Source organism: Haliaeetus leucocephalus, unplaced genomic scaffold (genome assembly GCF_000737465.1).
Source record: "Haliaeetus leucocephalus isolate CR32 unplaced genomic scaffold, Haliaeetus_leucocephalus-4.0 Scaffold450, whole genome shotgun sequence".
NCBI classification, from domain to species: Eukaryota; Metazoa; Chordata; class Aves; order Accipitriformes; family Accipitridae; genus Haliaeetus; species Haliaeetus leucocephalus.
Genome location: NW_010972886.1, coordinates 14,241,417 through 14,256,763, shown reverse-complemented (window position 1 = coordinate 14,256,763; position 15,347 = coordinate 14,241,417). Strand labels below are relative to the sequence as shown.

Here is a 15,347-nt window from a genome sequence, read left to right as displayed (position 1 = left end):
GCTGAGTTACTGCACTAGGAACTATGTACATTTGAAGACGCAAAATATGATTTGTCTTATGACAAACTGATGCTTTCTTATGCTGATGTTGTGCACTCACCTAAAGTGTTTCTCATCTGTTTGGCTGTACTTGGACATCTTCCCTGATACTGTTTGTGTACTTCATCCTCCTTGAGAGGAGCCAATCGTCTTGGATCTGGCCGGGAAAAGCTTTTCTTTGTGTGTGTGTGCAACTTCTGCTGCTTTTTTTTGATGTTTACATGAAGAGCCTGGAAGTATAAATCTTCTTTGGGATAAACCTCCACTGAAATTGTTGGGAGTATCAAGACCTACAAAATAAGCCACTTATGAATTAGTATTTAATGAATTATTCACTTACCTGTGCCATGGTAACTTTATAGAGAAAGCTGTATGGTGATTGGAATAGTGGGAGGTCAAGGATTTAGATATAAATAAATACGATTCCTTTAGGTCTATACTATAGAAAAAGATCTTCTGTGTTATTTCTATGTTTTTGGATATTGTTTAGTGCATGTATTATTTTCATATTCAGAAACATGTCAAACTCCGTTTTAAAAGTGATTTTTGCTTTCAGTATCTAAAGAAAAATGTTCCTAATTTTGCCCATACTTATTAGAATCTATATAGCTCAGTTCTTATTTCTTTCTAGATTGAATAGCTCCTCTTCCTCTCAACTCATTATACAATGCATATATTTATAGACAATAATCATACCCCTCTTAGCCTTCCTTTTGCTGTTCTGTGGAAGCCAAGCTCTTTTAGTCTTCTCTAGTAAGAGCATACTCCCAGTTCTGTGATTGCTTTTGAAACCCTGTCTATACCTCCAAGTTAAATTCACCTCTGAGTGCTGGTGACCAGAGTTTTTCATGATGACGTGTCAATTCTGGCTCATGTAATTCATCAAAATTCAGGCAGAGAAGATCTTCAGAGCTTCCTATGCCAAGAAAAAAATTTATCAGCTTGCTTAGATATGATCTGGCTGGCAAGCTCATGTGGCCTCTTATTTTTTTTTTTATTTTGCCGTCACATTATTATATTCCTTTCATCATCTGATCCAAAGCTTTGCCTATCAGACTAATGTGCCTGCAGCTTCTGGGGTCATTTCCCCTCCTTTCCATTTTCTAAAATGTAGATATTTTAGGTTTTCTTCAGTCTCCAGGTCTGGTACAGATTAGGGGTAAGACCAGGATGATTTATTTAAAAAATCCGTTGAGAAATCTTCACCTTGTAATAACAGATATGCTAGCAAAATAACTGATCCCAAGAGATTTTTTTGTCTTGGGGAGAAATCTTGACAACATGTCTTTTAGTGCAGTTTCAGCTTTAAATACATCCCAGAAACCAGGCCTTGGACCCTAAAAGCATGAAGTGCCTTTATTTACAAAGGTCGATTTTGTGAGTTTTCAGCTATTGTCATTAATGCTTAAGTGTCGTGTTGTAGCTGGAGTCTCCAGTTGGAAGTGTGCCTGGACTGTGGATTTTCCAGTTAACTAACACATGCCAGGGCCTTAGCTAGAGAAGTTGGCAGGAATATACATTCTGCTTCTGTACAGTTTTCAGATGATTATCCTTTTACCTTATCCAACCACAGAAGTCACAGGCGTGTAAGTAGGGCACGTATTACTATGTTGAGCCTTAACCTTAAAACTTCTTGCGTTATGTAGGGAGCAGAGCAACTCCAAGATCCTAATCTCTCAATTTTGTTAAATTTAGATATGTAAAAAGTACTTATTGTTTTAATATAAAGAAGCCAAAAGCTTTGGGCTGTTGACATGAATTAAATGTGCTGTCTGCAAACCCCTCTACAAAAATCAAACAGTCAGAAAGAAAACCATTCCAGAACTGTGTAGTTCTGCCAAAACCACCCTCGCCTGCTGAAGTCTTTTCTAAAATCATATAATCAGAGCCATAAATATGTTGATATTCTTTTAAATGCATCGAACTTAGGCTGTGTGAATAGAAAAGGACTTTTACAGAAGTTCAGAGGACTTGATCTTGTTCAATCTTGGAAAAATCTTCTGTTGATTGCCAGGAGATTTGCCTGAGGAGGAGCTGCAATGTCAGGTGCAGTGGTAGGGTGGTGCAGGGCAGTAGGCAGGAGTTGTACAGTGGCTCTTCCACCTGAGATGAAAGTCTCTGCTCCAGCCGTTCACTATTTGGGGCACTCTGCTGAAAGTAATGCACCTTACTTGCTTCAAAAGAAAAACCATAATACTGGTCTATGCAGTCTGTGATCCCTTGTTAGCATGAAATAGTAGCACAAGAACATCACCCCCAAAATATGATATGGCTCTTTCTGGGAAGGTGTTTAATCATCATAAGCACACATGATTATGACTTTTGGTACAGAAAGAGAAGTTTCTTAATAGAAATACTGCTTTTTTCATCTGCTGCTTAAAATTTCAATTCACTGTACTTTTCCTTGCTACTCTGAAGCTAAAAATTGGCAGGTTATTCTCACTTATGTGAATAAAAATCAGTCAAGTACCTTTATGAAGGCTGCCTACAATATGCTTTGTATTTTCTTTTGAAGCAGGTCCTCCCCCAGCTTCTTTTCTTTTTTGAATATGGCCAGACCTCATCAGTTCTCCTTTTCCTCCTGTTTGCTACCCCGTAGTGTGAGTGGGATGAGCAGCTCCACGAGAGCAATTTTAGCAGAACCAAACCAATTCCAACTGCTACATTCGAGGTGCTTGTACCCATGCAACTCCCACTGCCAGCTGCTAGAAAACAAAGTTGTTTAGATGAGAAACTTTTGAGCCACGGGTGTGCCTGTATTGCCCTGAACTTGAGACAAGCTCCTGTTGGTGTGGGATTTCCCGTTATGTTGCAGCGTAGTGCGGTGGGATGCAGCTTCTGAAGGAGTCTCAGATGAGCTCCTCGAAATATTTAAAACAAGAAAGCAGCCATACAGCTTGAGCTGACTGGCCACGGGAGGGAGCATGCTCTAATGGGAAACTAAATGAGCAGGGACCTGTTTCTAGCTCTGCCGGGGAATGATTTCTCACTTGGTTTATGACACATTGCTTATAACCAGATTTGTCTGTGCACGGATTTCTCTAAAAACCATCAGGTTCCTGTTGTTGTAAAGCTCCTAACTCTTGTGTAACAAGCTTGTATCCAGCTCTGACTCTCCAGGGTATGCTGCCTTTCCTGGAAAGGTAGAGCACCAGTAGTTAAGAGTCTGATGCAAAGGCAGCAGCGTGGTAAGGAGACTGCACGCTAATGGGTGTGCTACTAAGATACGAAGATACATCTCCAGCATTGCCGCTGATTTCCTTTGTTCTGCTAGGAGATTACTTTACATACCTGTTTCTCATTTTGTCCACTGATTGTCTTGTGTATTTAGGCTGTAAGATTAAGGATAGTGGCTTGGCTTTGTGGAGTATATACTGATACTCTGACTAACAGGGGAAGTAATTACTTTTATGAACCAAGCTGAGCTTATACCCAGTCAAGCAGTGGTGACTTTGGACTAGAACGGTAGCTTCAGATGTGGATGAAGAGGGGGCAGACTGAAGTCTTACCTGTTGTTATGGAAATTTTTTATTTTTCCAGTGCATTACTTTTAAAATCTGAGATGATTGCTGATCATAACACACTGACTCTTTGGTGTGTCCTTCACGTATTTGTGCCGGTCAGTTTGCTGTGATGAAGGCAGGTAGCAAATCTTTTCATCTGCGTGTTCTTCTTCTTCCCAACTATTTCTTTGCACTAAGATTTGTGTTGCGAAATCTATGCACCAGTTTCTAGACTGCTTAGCCACAGTGTCTGTAAATCCAAGTAAATGAAATTTTCCTTAATGAAGCAGCAAAGAACTATATGCATAGGTGCAGAAGACTTGTTTTGCTTCCATTATTAAAAGGGTACTTAGCATGAAAATTCCTTCTCATTTTTTTTTTCTTAATAGCCCAGTGCTTCATATAAACTGCAGACTGTTTTCCCTGTACTAGAAAAGGTTGCTGTTCTTATGTCTCCAGGGATACATTGGAGAGACTGAGCTTTATTAAGATAGCAAAAACTTTTCAGTTTGTGGCTTACTCTTCTGTAGGACCGCTTGCTATAAGGGCCTTTCAGTAGGGATGTCATGTAACTTGGCACTTCAAGAAGAATGTGCAAGCAAAGAAACTTTGCAAAGTATTTGGAGCTCATTCCCAGAGCATTTGAATCAAATTATAAATACTAGTTCTTGCCTTGCAGGTGCTGAGGTCCTCTGACTCTTTTTGAGTTAAGAACAGTTAATGACCATCCAGATGACGCTTAGCTCAGGTTCAAATTTGCAGATAATTCATTTTGCGTTGTAAGAAGTCAGTCTGTTCAAGTGATTTTTGAAACATTTCCATTCCCTCTGATACCAAACCCCTTGAAATTGTTTGCTTGGAGAAGATTATCCCACCATGCAGTTAGAGTTGATTGTGGTTGTGGTCACCTCACCAGGTGCTTTAACCAAGAGTTCTGGGATAGCCACCTGGGGAGCCAGGTGTAATGGGGTCCCAAGTGCATCACTTTCCTCCTTGTCTAACGAACCATGTTTATTTTCTTGCAGAAAGCAGAACAGGAGAGGCTGAGGAAGCAAGCCAAGGAGCTTCTCTGGAGAGGGCTGGCTGGGAACTCACTGGGCAGGGGGGAGTCAAAGCTGTACTCTGAATTGGACGAAGCACTAACCTTAACCATTCAGTTGCCTGAATGAATTGGGGCTGAATGCCATGAGTTGTAAAGAGGGCATGTGTCTGCCTGGACCATTTGGTCAGAAATGCTAGTCCAGACCTAAGGTGCTCGTGTGGCCAAAGCAATGTTTTTAAAACCATCCCTTCTTGTTGGCCAAGCTGCTGCACTCTGTAAGAGGAGCACATCTACATTTCTTCCTTCCATCTCCATCACTCCTTGCCTTAGGGGATGCCTCTTGGCACCATAAGTAGCAGAAGAAATGGCAGAGCACCTCCACCAGCTCTGGGGGGAGATACAGCACTGATGATAACAAACAGCTCCCTGCTTAAAATGCTACTCAAGAGAGAAAGGTCCAGAAGTTGAACTTCCCCTTTGCATATGGTGGAATGTGCCCAGCCTCATGCTCTGAATAGGCCTGAAGTGGATGGGGCTGTGGTGATTTTCTGCCAGCGTTTATTGGCCAGAAAGGAGGAGCTTGAAAATAAGTGATTTTGAGTGAAGTAGTGAGGGCAGCAGAGTGTTTTCTGTCTCTCTTGCCCCTCAGGAGTAGCTGTGCCTCTCGCTGGTTTTTTTCATTTTGGGTGCCAGGATAGTGGATTTGTTTTGGGCTTTGGATTTTGAAATAGAAGTTTAGAAGGCAGAGAATTCGGGAATCGCTTTAACCAAGTTGGAACACACAGAAAGTTTTAATAACCCTTTGGGAATCCAATGGCTAATCTAGACATATGTATCCAGTTTAACCAGAGTATTTGTTCCATTATTTGAATGCCTTGCAATTGCTACTTCATAACCTCTGTGAGGAGGGTATCACCTGCAAGGAGCTAGAAGAGGTCTGGTTGTTTTGGGCAGGCTGGAAAGCTACAGCATTAATATAATCATTTTCAATGGCTTGTTAAAAAGAGTAGGTGGGAAGGTAATAAAATATTTTGAACTTGTGAAGAACAACTTTATGCAGGTAAAAACTTTGCTATTGTCAGAGTTTTATCACTGACTTCAGGGTGTACGTGCTACTGTGCTGCTTGCTTATTGACACAACTGATGATTTTGGTGCCTGATAATTGAATTGTGTGCTGCCAGGAGCAAGCATGGAGACAGTTTCTTCAGGGACTGGCTCTCTCTAGTGGGATGCAGCTTATGAATTATATAACAGGACTTTCAAGGAAACACAGCGCTACCTTAGCTCAGCTCCAATTAATGTCATTGACAGCCTTGCTATTTCTTCTTGTAGCCATCGATACAGGTTTCTGTTAAATCAGCCTCACCCGTCCTCCACAGTTTGCCTTTGGGATGAGGAGACAGATCGCTGTGTTTCATTCAATTTATTCTTAATGATAACAGGGAAAAATAGATATGTTTTTAATAGGGGATTATGTATGACATCACCTACCTATGGAAGCATCCTTTCTAAATTAGCGCTAAATGTTCACTCTCACTGCAGAGAATTTCAGTCCTGGAATTAATCTGAGTGTGGCTGATTGATCAGGACACTGTCAAAATCTCTGAAACCTGAATGAAGTGTATTCTATAAATCGTTGTAAATTACTGTGTTTGCATACACATTTACTCTGCATCTATAGGGCCAGATACTTCTTTAGCATAACTTGTAATTGTTCCCGATCAGATTCACTCGTGGTTTTATTTTAAATAACAATTTTTAAATGTAGAATAAAAATAAAAGTAACTCAGAACTGCATAATTTTTTTGCTTCAAGAAATATTCAATGCTTTCATGTTCAGAAAATGATAAAATGGAGTCTTTCAATGTTAAAGAAACATTTCATTATAATTAACTATTCCCAATAGAAGATGTTGTTTAAGTCTCCGTTTGAAGTTTGTTTCTGCAAAATGGCCTTTTCCCTTTGAAAACTTTCACCAGATGTTGCCATCCAGTAGCACTAAATGGAGCTTGTTTACAAAACTGGCTTAGTTTTTCAAAGTTTATTTTGCTAGCACTGTATCAGACAAAATTTGAAGGCAGTGTTGTGTCTTCTGTTAGATGGACTGGTAATATTTAGAAGAGTTAGTTAAGCTTTCAGGCACGCAGTTTCTTCTTCAGATTTGAAACTAGAAGCAACAGATTTCAAAGCTAAGTGGAAAATGAGTTTTAAGAGTTTAATTAGGTGTGCGTCAGTTCCACCGTATCCCTAAACAGCAATGACTACAGCAATATGACTGCGAGAACTGTGCTCCATGCTGGCAGCATGCACCAACACTTTATACAATGGGAAAAAAAAACATCTGACCAGAAGGGATGTGGAAATTGAGGTTGAACAAACACAGGTCAGAGCAATGCAAGACGATTCAGCCACAGTGAGTACTTGGAGCCTTTTGTTAGGCATATAAGTAATTAGATATTGGGACCAACTAACCCATGCAGCTGTTGTAATGCACACCCACTTCTGCTATGTCTCCTTGACATAGTTTTTGTGAAATTCTGTAGGACACTTGATCCCACTCTCAGCCTGCCGTGCTGCCAATGGCTCTTCAGCAGAGCTCCCCAGTGGAATCGATGAGGAATCCTGCTTTGTAGCTGGGGTTACGTCACAAGCAAGTTCCCAAGACACTGTGATTCACTTGGTATCGTTTGGGGCAGTTTAAAATTGGAGTGAGCCAGATCCTCAGCTGGTATAAATTGGTGTTACTATATTAAATTCAGACGGGTCTAATTATAAGTGCTCAAGCAGTCACTGAGGGTTGCACAATTCATTGCTTTTGTGAGTGTGTGCTCACCCATAACAGTGAGATTGCACAATCTAGTCCTATATGAATGCATCTCTGTCTCAGCTGCTAATTGAAAACAAACATGGTAGGATTAATAATTCAATTCTCTGGAATTTCTGTATTATAAATTACTGGAATGATCTACCACTTGCATTAGGAGATGTTACTCTGTTGCAAGATTAATAAGTCCTAACAGCAATGACTGAAGGTCTCTAAGCAGGGAAAAGTTGGACTTGCAGAGGTTTTTGTGTTCGGTTTTCTTTTTTTTTTCTTTTTTTTTTTCCTTTCTCCAGTTGCTATGGCTTTTGTGCCTCATGCAGCAGAGTGCAGTTTCCAAGCCTGCATGGAGGAAGTCAGCAGCAAAACTCCTGTTGACTTAAGCAGAGGAGGGCTTGGGCTGTTTTGCTGCATAGGAAATGGGGTATTTTTCTGTCCAGTATTTAAGTGTATTTTCCCTTTACAAAAGTCTGCCCATGTTTTGCAGTAGAGAGATAGGAAATTGTCTTTTTTCTCATTTGTGAGGAAGTTGCGCTCTGTCCTCTTAATTAGTTGTTTGAAAGATGAAAGCAAGTGCCCAGGGGTCAGGGAATTCCAGGAGGTTTGGTATTTTTGAACCAAGGAACTTCTAAGAAATGGCACATTATGAATTCTGATTTATCCAAGCCCTGCTGAATGCTGCCTGCAGAGGCACTTCGTGGATGCATATCCTGCTCTTGTCTACTTAATTTAGAGCATAGGCTACAGTACCTATCGGGCTATTGCTTCTGCAGACCTGAACATACATATCAAATGTACTTCTGGAAGCTGGACCATTCCTTTCTGATACCTGATGGTGGTTGAGACTTTGGACTTTATTTTCCTGTGGCTTCCGTAATTATCGCCTAGGAGAGAACCCCCACAAATTAAGTGGTCTTGTTAAATAGAGATATAAAGGATTATAGGGATAGGATTATAAAACCATCTTTCTGCGTCAGCGAGGTAGCAGTGCAGCAAGGCCATAAGATGAATGTTTAGGGGGTCAACCTTTCCTACAGCCATGCCAGCTGGTCTTGTCAAAGTAGCCCCACAAAACTCCACTCTTCCCATATTCTTCTTAGACTGTCCTTGCTAGGTCTTAGGTCCTCAGGCTATCACATTTTCTGCAAGTGGCTTGGTGGCATGCAAGCAGCTTGAAAGTAGTAGTCAAAACTCCGAAACAACCCTATTCCTCCTCATCCTCATCCATCCGGGAGGGTGCAGACCCGAGCAGGGTTGTTCAGGTTCCATTTACTGTCCTTGGGGATGCTGGTCATTGCCTTTTCCTTTTCTGTGTCTCTTTCTAATGTGTGTTATTCCATTTAAAAGGGTCTTTTTATGTTTGTGTTATGGGAGGTCTAGTTGCACTTTTCTAAGTGTATAAATGATTAATTCTGTTCGCTGGGGTTTTTTTAATTAAAAAAGCTAAAATGCCAGACCAATCCAACCAAAAAAACTTCTGAAATTCACTCTGTGTGTGGCTCAGCATCTTTGTTTAAGATCCATTTTTCTTCAGCATCTTTCATTTCTCTCGTGTTTGCTGCTAAAGCCTTTGTCTGTAGTGCTTGTCAGTCCTTTTATTCGGCAAAATCTTATTTTTACATGCTCTACATGTGCCTGTAGCTTCTGTGGAACGTTTCACAGTGGGCTGGAGACCACTTCAGGGTGTGAGTATCATTTGTTGTGTATATAACCCCTGGCCTCTCACCCCGAAGGCCATGTTCTTGTCTGATAACAGCAAATGTGGGCACATCCGCCCTTGCTGAGTGCATCGTCCGTAGATCTGAAGTGCCGTCGTCTCCATGCTCTGCTCTGCACGTTGCTCTGTGCATTTCTGCTGATGGACTTTCAGCCTGTCTCTGCCCTGTCTTGGCTTTCCTTTGCTTGATGTTCACAGAATATGCTGGCTTTCAGCCCTGGTTTTCTTTCCAATTTCTTGCCTTTTGCATGGTGTTGTCTGGTGTCCTTCTCCCTGTAATTATGTCATGACTCTTCTGTTTCCCACCTTAGTTCTTGCTCTGAGTGTGATAAACCCAAATGTAGCTCTGCCATGTTTCATTATTTTCACTTCTGCCAGTATCTAAATGGCCGCATGCATTGACTCAAAGATAAGCCCTCCAGTGTGCCATTTTCCTGTTTTATTTGAAGTTGCACCTGCTGCAATACCTGCATACATAGCTATTTCATAGTGCTGCTTTGGCTTTTTTCTCTCTGATTACATATCTATTTATTTATTTTAATTTTTTTTTTTCCTGTGTTGAGCATGGAGTTTGCCTTCCACTGGTATATCCCAGGTGGTAACATGATGTAATTGGCACTGTCATGTTTCACAGAAACAACTTGAGAGAGTAACAGAGTCATTCTCTTCTCCCACCACTTCTTTAAAAGAAAAGCGAGGGGGAACAAATTCTGTTTTAATTGAAAAATAATTTGTAGCATCTCCACAAGCACTATGAGTATCATGCTGCATTTTGAGATGCAAATGTGACATGGACTAGATTTCAGAAGAAGTAAAATACATGGAGACCTATTTGCACTACTCCAGCATCGCTGGGACTTGAGACATAAATTCCACTGAGAGAGGAATGATATGAATGTGGGAATGTTATTGTAAAACCCAGGGACAGATCTGTGGCTGGTAAAAATCAGTATTCTTTTTTCACCCTTGTAATAATTTCCTTTTGGTGAGGAGCAGAACCCATCCAGGCCTGGAGACCAGTCACGTTGGGAGATAGAGATCTAGTGCTTTCTGTCCTATGCAATTTTTAGATATTCCTTATGCAGTTGTCTCATCAAATAGTGAGAAATTACCAAGACTTTGGTGCATTAAGGGCTTTTCTGCACTCAGAGTATTGAACTTTGCCCTACCTCCTGATGTCAGTTGTGCTTGTGCTGGGCAGGATAAGGGTCAGTGTAGTTTAGATCTGGAGGCAAGATCAGCTTCAAACTGGACCTGAACGTTGGGTTTACAAACCATCAGGTGCTCCTGAGTTGGAAGAGGGGCAGCTGTAGACAACCTTTAATGCACAGCAATCAGCAGTCCACCTGAGAGGCTGCAGCGTGGTCAGAAGAGTGCTTGTGTCCATATGCCTTGTGTATTAGTGTAGTTTGGGTTATTTCCTAAGGAAGTTTACAAAATACCACCTTTTACAATCCCGCCTGTACTTCTTTCTAATCCCTGCAGTTTTTTATACGCTTGTCCTCTTTCAGGCAAGAGCAAAAAATAAAGATCTCCAAAGTGCAAGTTTCCCCTAAACAGGCTAGATGAAGAGGGACAAAAATGCTCATGCCAATTCAGCAGCCACTACAACAGAAGGCAATTGGGATTGATATGGGGGACAGAAGGGAATGTGGTGAATGAAAGGTCACATGAAAATTTGGTGGTAGAGCTTATGTCTTAGTAGCCAACAAAGGTCTACAAGAGTTGTGGAGGAGTGGGTCCCTTAAAATGAAAAAGAAATACGGATACAAAGTAACCCATGGCAAAATAACAAGTCCATGAGAAAAATTTTTTTTTTTCTTTTCTCCTTGGAATTAAAAAAAATGTTGCGGCTGTGTCCGGCACAGAGATTTCAAATTCTCTGCACAGTATTTGCAATTACTACTGGAAGGCTGAAATGCATTGAACTGGTGTAGCTCTATTTGCAGCGTGGTCACACTCCTGCTGAAGTACTTTTAGACTATATTTAGTATGTAATTGAGCTATGCTAACATGGGCTATTAGTCCAAATGCTAGTGTAACTGAGGTGGACAGTATTAAGATGTGCTTTAAGATTGTCAAGTAATGCTAAATCAGGTCAGATGTTCTTGCTGTGTCTCGTAGGACAGTTGGTGTTGCTGCTGTCAAAGCAAGAATACTGCCATGTGGATATGCGTGCCTGCAAGGGAGCCAGCAGCTGGGAATCGCACTGCTCCAGTCTCCAGCATCCTTCCTCCTTCCAAACTCTCCCTGCCCATAAATGTTAAGGCATTCAAGAAAGAACCAACATGGCAACATCCAAAAATGCCCTGTTGCAGGATGAGATAGGGGAAAATGATGTTGGCTGAAGGTTATAATTTGCTGCGTTTTTGGACAGGTGAATGCTCCGTGCTGATCCCAGAGGGGTGGGTGCACCTTGCTGCGCTTGCACTGGCAGCCTCACCCAGGGCACCGTGGGCTCAGCTCAGCCCTCATCCTTCCTATGCTGCCAGGCACCGGCAGGGAGGGTGGAGACCCAAGAGGTTATCGGTGAAAGGAGATTCTTCACGTTAAATTTGTATAGGGGAGGACAGGAATTTGCCTAACAGAAGCTGTCATCATGCGCCAGTTTTGTTCCAAGTATGGCATGTGTTGTATAACCCACAATTTGAGAATAATGTTATGAACTATGAAAGTACATGGGTTTTATTGAGCAGTAGTCACTAAAAATGTCGGAACCTGTTATCATTGTAGGTATAACACTTCTTGGGTTTTATGTGCACTTCTCAAAATGTTCTGGCAATAATAAAGTAGGTTTTCTATTGCAGAGGCAGGGTTTTCTGTTTGTAACATCACCTTTTTCACACTGTGGCTAGCATCAAAATGCTTAAATTGTATTAAACAGAAAAAAAAAGCACAGCAGCTGGTAGTTAATGATCAAGGAAATAAACTTGACTCATGGCTTCTATATATTCTATATATCTTAAGAGAACTGCACATTTTTAAGGAAACTAAGTTTATGTGTCTAAGGTCTTCGTATTACTATTCAAACAGCTTAAGTGCAACAGAGCACTCATTGAAACTGTTTTCAGTTTGGACAGGCATCGTTGCAAACAGACAAACCCCTGACTGATGTGGGAAGTGAGGCATTGTTAACACAACAAGCCTTTTTGACTAATGTAATAATTATCTGTGTTGCATTTTTTCCTTCTAGGAGACTGAGCTGCTAGATATCAGCCTTGTCAAAGATGCCAGATGCGGAAAACATGCCAGAGCTCCCAAGGTAGGAATTTTTGCTCTGTGCTTACATGTTACATTGATGACCTAGATAAAATAGAATGGGAATTATATGCAAGAATTTGAAATAATAAAAGTTCCCATAGCTAATAAGTATTTTGTCTTTTCTGATGAGAAGTGTTACAATTCTTGAGCTGTTGTCATTTGATTTTGTATATAAAATGCTGGTGGAAGCTCCGCTGGCAGTGAGGGAACAAAAATTCTGGTTTGTCAAGGTAAACTTACAGAAGTTCCTGACTTCCCTGATGGCAAGGAGCTGATAGTTGTTTAGGTCCATGTTGCATTTTATGCTGCCTGTTTTCCTCTTTCAGTGCTTCTTGAGGCCAGAAAGAGTTTTGTGTTTGTTTTTTTTTAAACTGTCATCAGAGAGGTCAGCATATCAGCTCCCTTAGGTCCGCTCTGATATATTGCATACTCCTTTGCTGTCTCTAAAGACAGTAGGTTGTAGATATATGGTCTCTCTGGTGTTTTTGTTTGGACAGACACTACACATCAGAGAAAAGCTGAAACACTCGGCTCTGGAAGCAAGATAGTGCCTCGGGGAATCACAGGAATGATAGGAAAAAAGGAGATCTCCCTAGGGGCCTGAAAGTATGGCTGGCCTTGCTGCTGCTTAGCTGCGGTTGAACCGGTGGCATTGAAACAGCCCAAAGGAATGCTTCTCCTACCCTCATCTTGGGGGAGGAAAATGACTGGGTCTGGATGGCCGTGGCTTCCGCGGAGCCTCCCGCTGGGCTCCCTCTTCCTTACATCCAGCCCTGGGTCAGGCCAGAGCCCCACGGGCTCCTCAGCCCCTTGAGGGTAGGCATTAGAAATGGAAAAGATTGCTTCTCTGTGTCAGAATGTGATTGCATTTATCTCTGAACAGACTATTCAAATTTGGTTTTCAAAGCTTTCCATGTACTGCTGGCAGCATTTTAAAGGCTGAGTTATAATTGAAATGCAACAGAAGTACTTTATGACATCCACAGTAATACCAAATGAGTTCACCATGATTAATGGTTCTATGATGAATAGCAATAAAGTATTAACAATGTCTAGAACATTATTTTAAAATGCTAGCTGCTTTACAGAGGACATTCATGTTCTTCTAACAAAATGTTTTTAGCTAAAATTTATGCATAGCTATTGCCTCGGTGACTTTTATTTATTAGGTTACATAAAGGCTGTTTTCGTTACATGTTACGCATTTGACAGCAGTGGCATTAAATGAAGGGTATGAGAAAATCCTGACTTTTAGGGTGGTGAAATGCACCACCTGTGTGAATGAGTTTGCTTTTTGTCATTGATTTGTGTGTGGGCAGAATGAAAACAGCACCTGGGTTGGCTGTTGATAGGATCTTGCAAATGGTGTGAAATAAAACGCTCATTTTGGGGCCAGTCATGTGGGTTTTGCTTTGATCCCCATTGTGGGGCTGAGCAAAGAGGTGTTGACTGCAGGTGAGCGAATGTTGCAGAAGCCCTGTTTGTGTCACGTCCACAGAAGATCTAAAACTCATATAGCAGCGGGAAGGCTTGGCTCTAAGTCAAGCAGTAGCAGCTTGTGATTGCATGGAGGTTTCTAGTAAAAACCATGGTATATTGGCTTAAGAGAGTAGCACCACGTATGCATGATACTTGTCAAAGTTCCCAGCTTTTCAGAGGCTCTTTTCCACAGCTCTACTTCCAGGTGGGAGCAACACTTGCTCTCAGGTGAGCAAAAATAATGAACTATGGTTAGGGGTAGTTCCTGTGTTGGAAAGCAAGCTTCCCTCATGTAGTGTGCAAAGAAGTCATTCACAATCTGCTCATTGCATGGTAAAAGTGTGATGCACATTGTGATTATGTTGTGATGATGACTCTGAGCTGTATCCGGCAGAATGGCTCTGGTGTGGTTCACTGGTACCTGCAGAGCCCCTTGCCTTGTGTGTAATACAGCCTGTGGTATAAGCTGCAGACATGGAATGGAGTTTAGCTGCCTCAGCAACAAATACTTCTTACTGCCATGGTACCACTTAACGTAGGTTTATTAGCTATACCAGAAGTTAATCTCCCATGATTTGGTGGGATCATCACTGACTTTGGAGCTTGCTTCCTGTAGTAGCCTTGCCAGGCAGACAGGACAGCATGCTGTTGTGCATTGCTGCAGCTTTCACTGTAAAATAAGAGATTTAAGTGATTTTCTTTTTGTTCCCCTGCCGCCCCTCCCTCTGCCAGTAGTCTTGGTCAGTTTTTATACTGTATTAGAGGACTTTGGCCAGTCTATGAAAATTTTGCAATCTATTTTCAGAATTGCAACAGTGGATTTCATCTGTGGGTTGTCATTAAAAACTTAAGAAATTAATGGGAATCTTTAAACCTCATATAGTGTTTTTCTGATCTGCTACCTTTTGATAGAAATAAGTGTCATCTTTAATAAACCTTGACTTTTCTAGTAAATAAAAAAAATTAAATTAATTTTTATAGTAAACTAAATTTCAGTGTCACTAACGACACCCATAGTAAGCTACCGGAACCTGTTAGGTGTGCTGCTAAAGAACATCAGTAAGTAATGGTTTTAGAGGACTATAAGCAGCCATAGTGTCCTAGTTTCAGCTGGGATAGAGTTAACTGTCTTCCTAGTAGCTGGTACAGTGCTATGTTTTGAGTTCAGTATGCGAAGAATGTTGATAACACTGATGTTTTCAGTTGTTGCTAAGTAGTGTTTAGACTAAGTCAAGGATTTTTCAGCTTCTCATGCCCAGCCAGCGAGAAAGCTGGAGGGGCACAAGAAGTTGGCACAGGACACAGCCAGGGCAACTGACCCAAACTGGCCAACGGTGTTTTCCATACCATGGGACGTCCCATCTGGTATAGGAACTGGGAAGTGGGGGTGGGGACTAGCTGGATGTCGGTCAGCGGGTGGTGAGCAATTGCACTGCGCATCATTTGTACATTCCAATCCTTTTATTACTACTGTTGTAATTTTA

At 41.4% G+C, this 15,347-nt stretch overlaps 1 protein-coding gene across 1 annotated transcript in view; it reads left to right on the top strand.

The window, feature by feature from the left end:
* Positions 1 to 15,347, top strand: part of PLCB1 (phospholipase C, beta 1 (phosphoinositide-specific)) — a 409,303-nt gene that overhangs the window by 99,227 nt on the left and 294,729 nt on the right. The window contains exon 3 of the mRNA XM_010575057.1: positions 12,317 to 12,385. Coding sequence (XP_010573359.1) covers positions 12,317 to 12,385 — 69 coding nt within the window. The remainder of the gene's footprint in view (positions 1 to 12,316; positions 12,386 to 15,347) is intronic.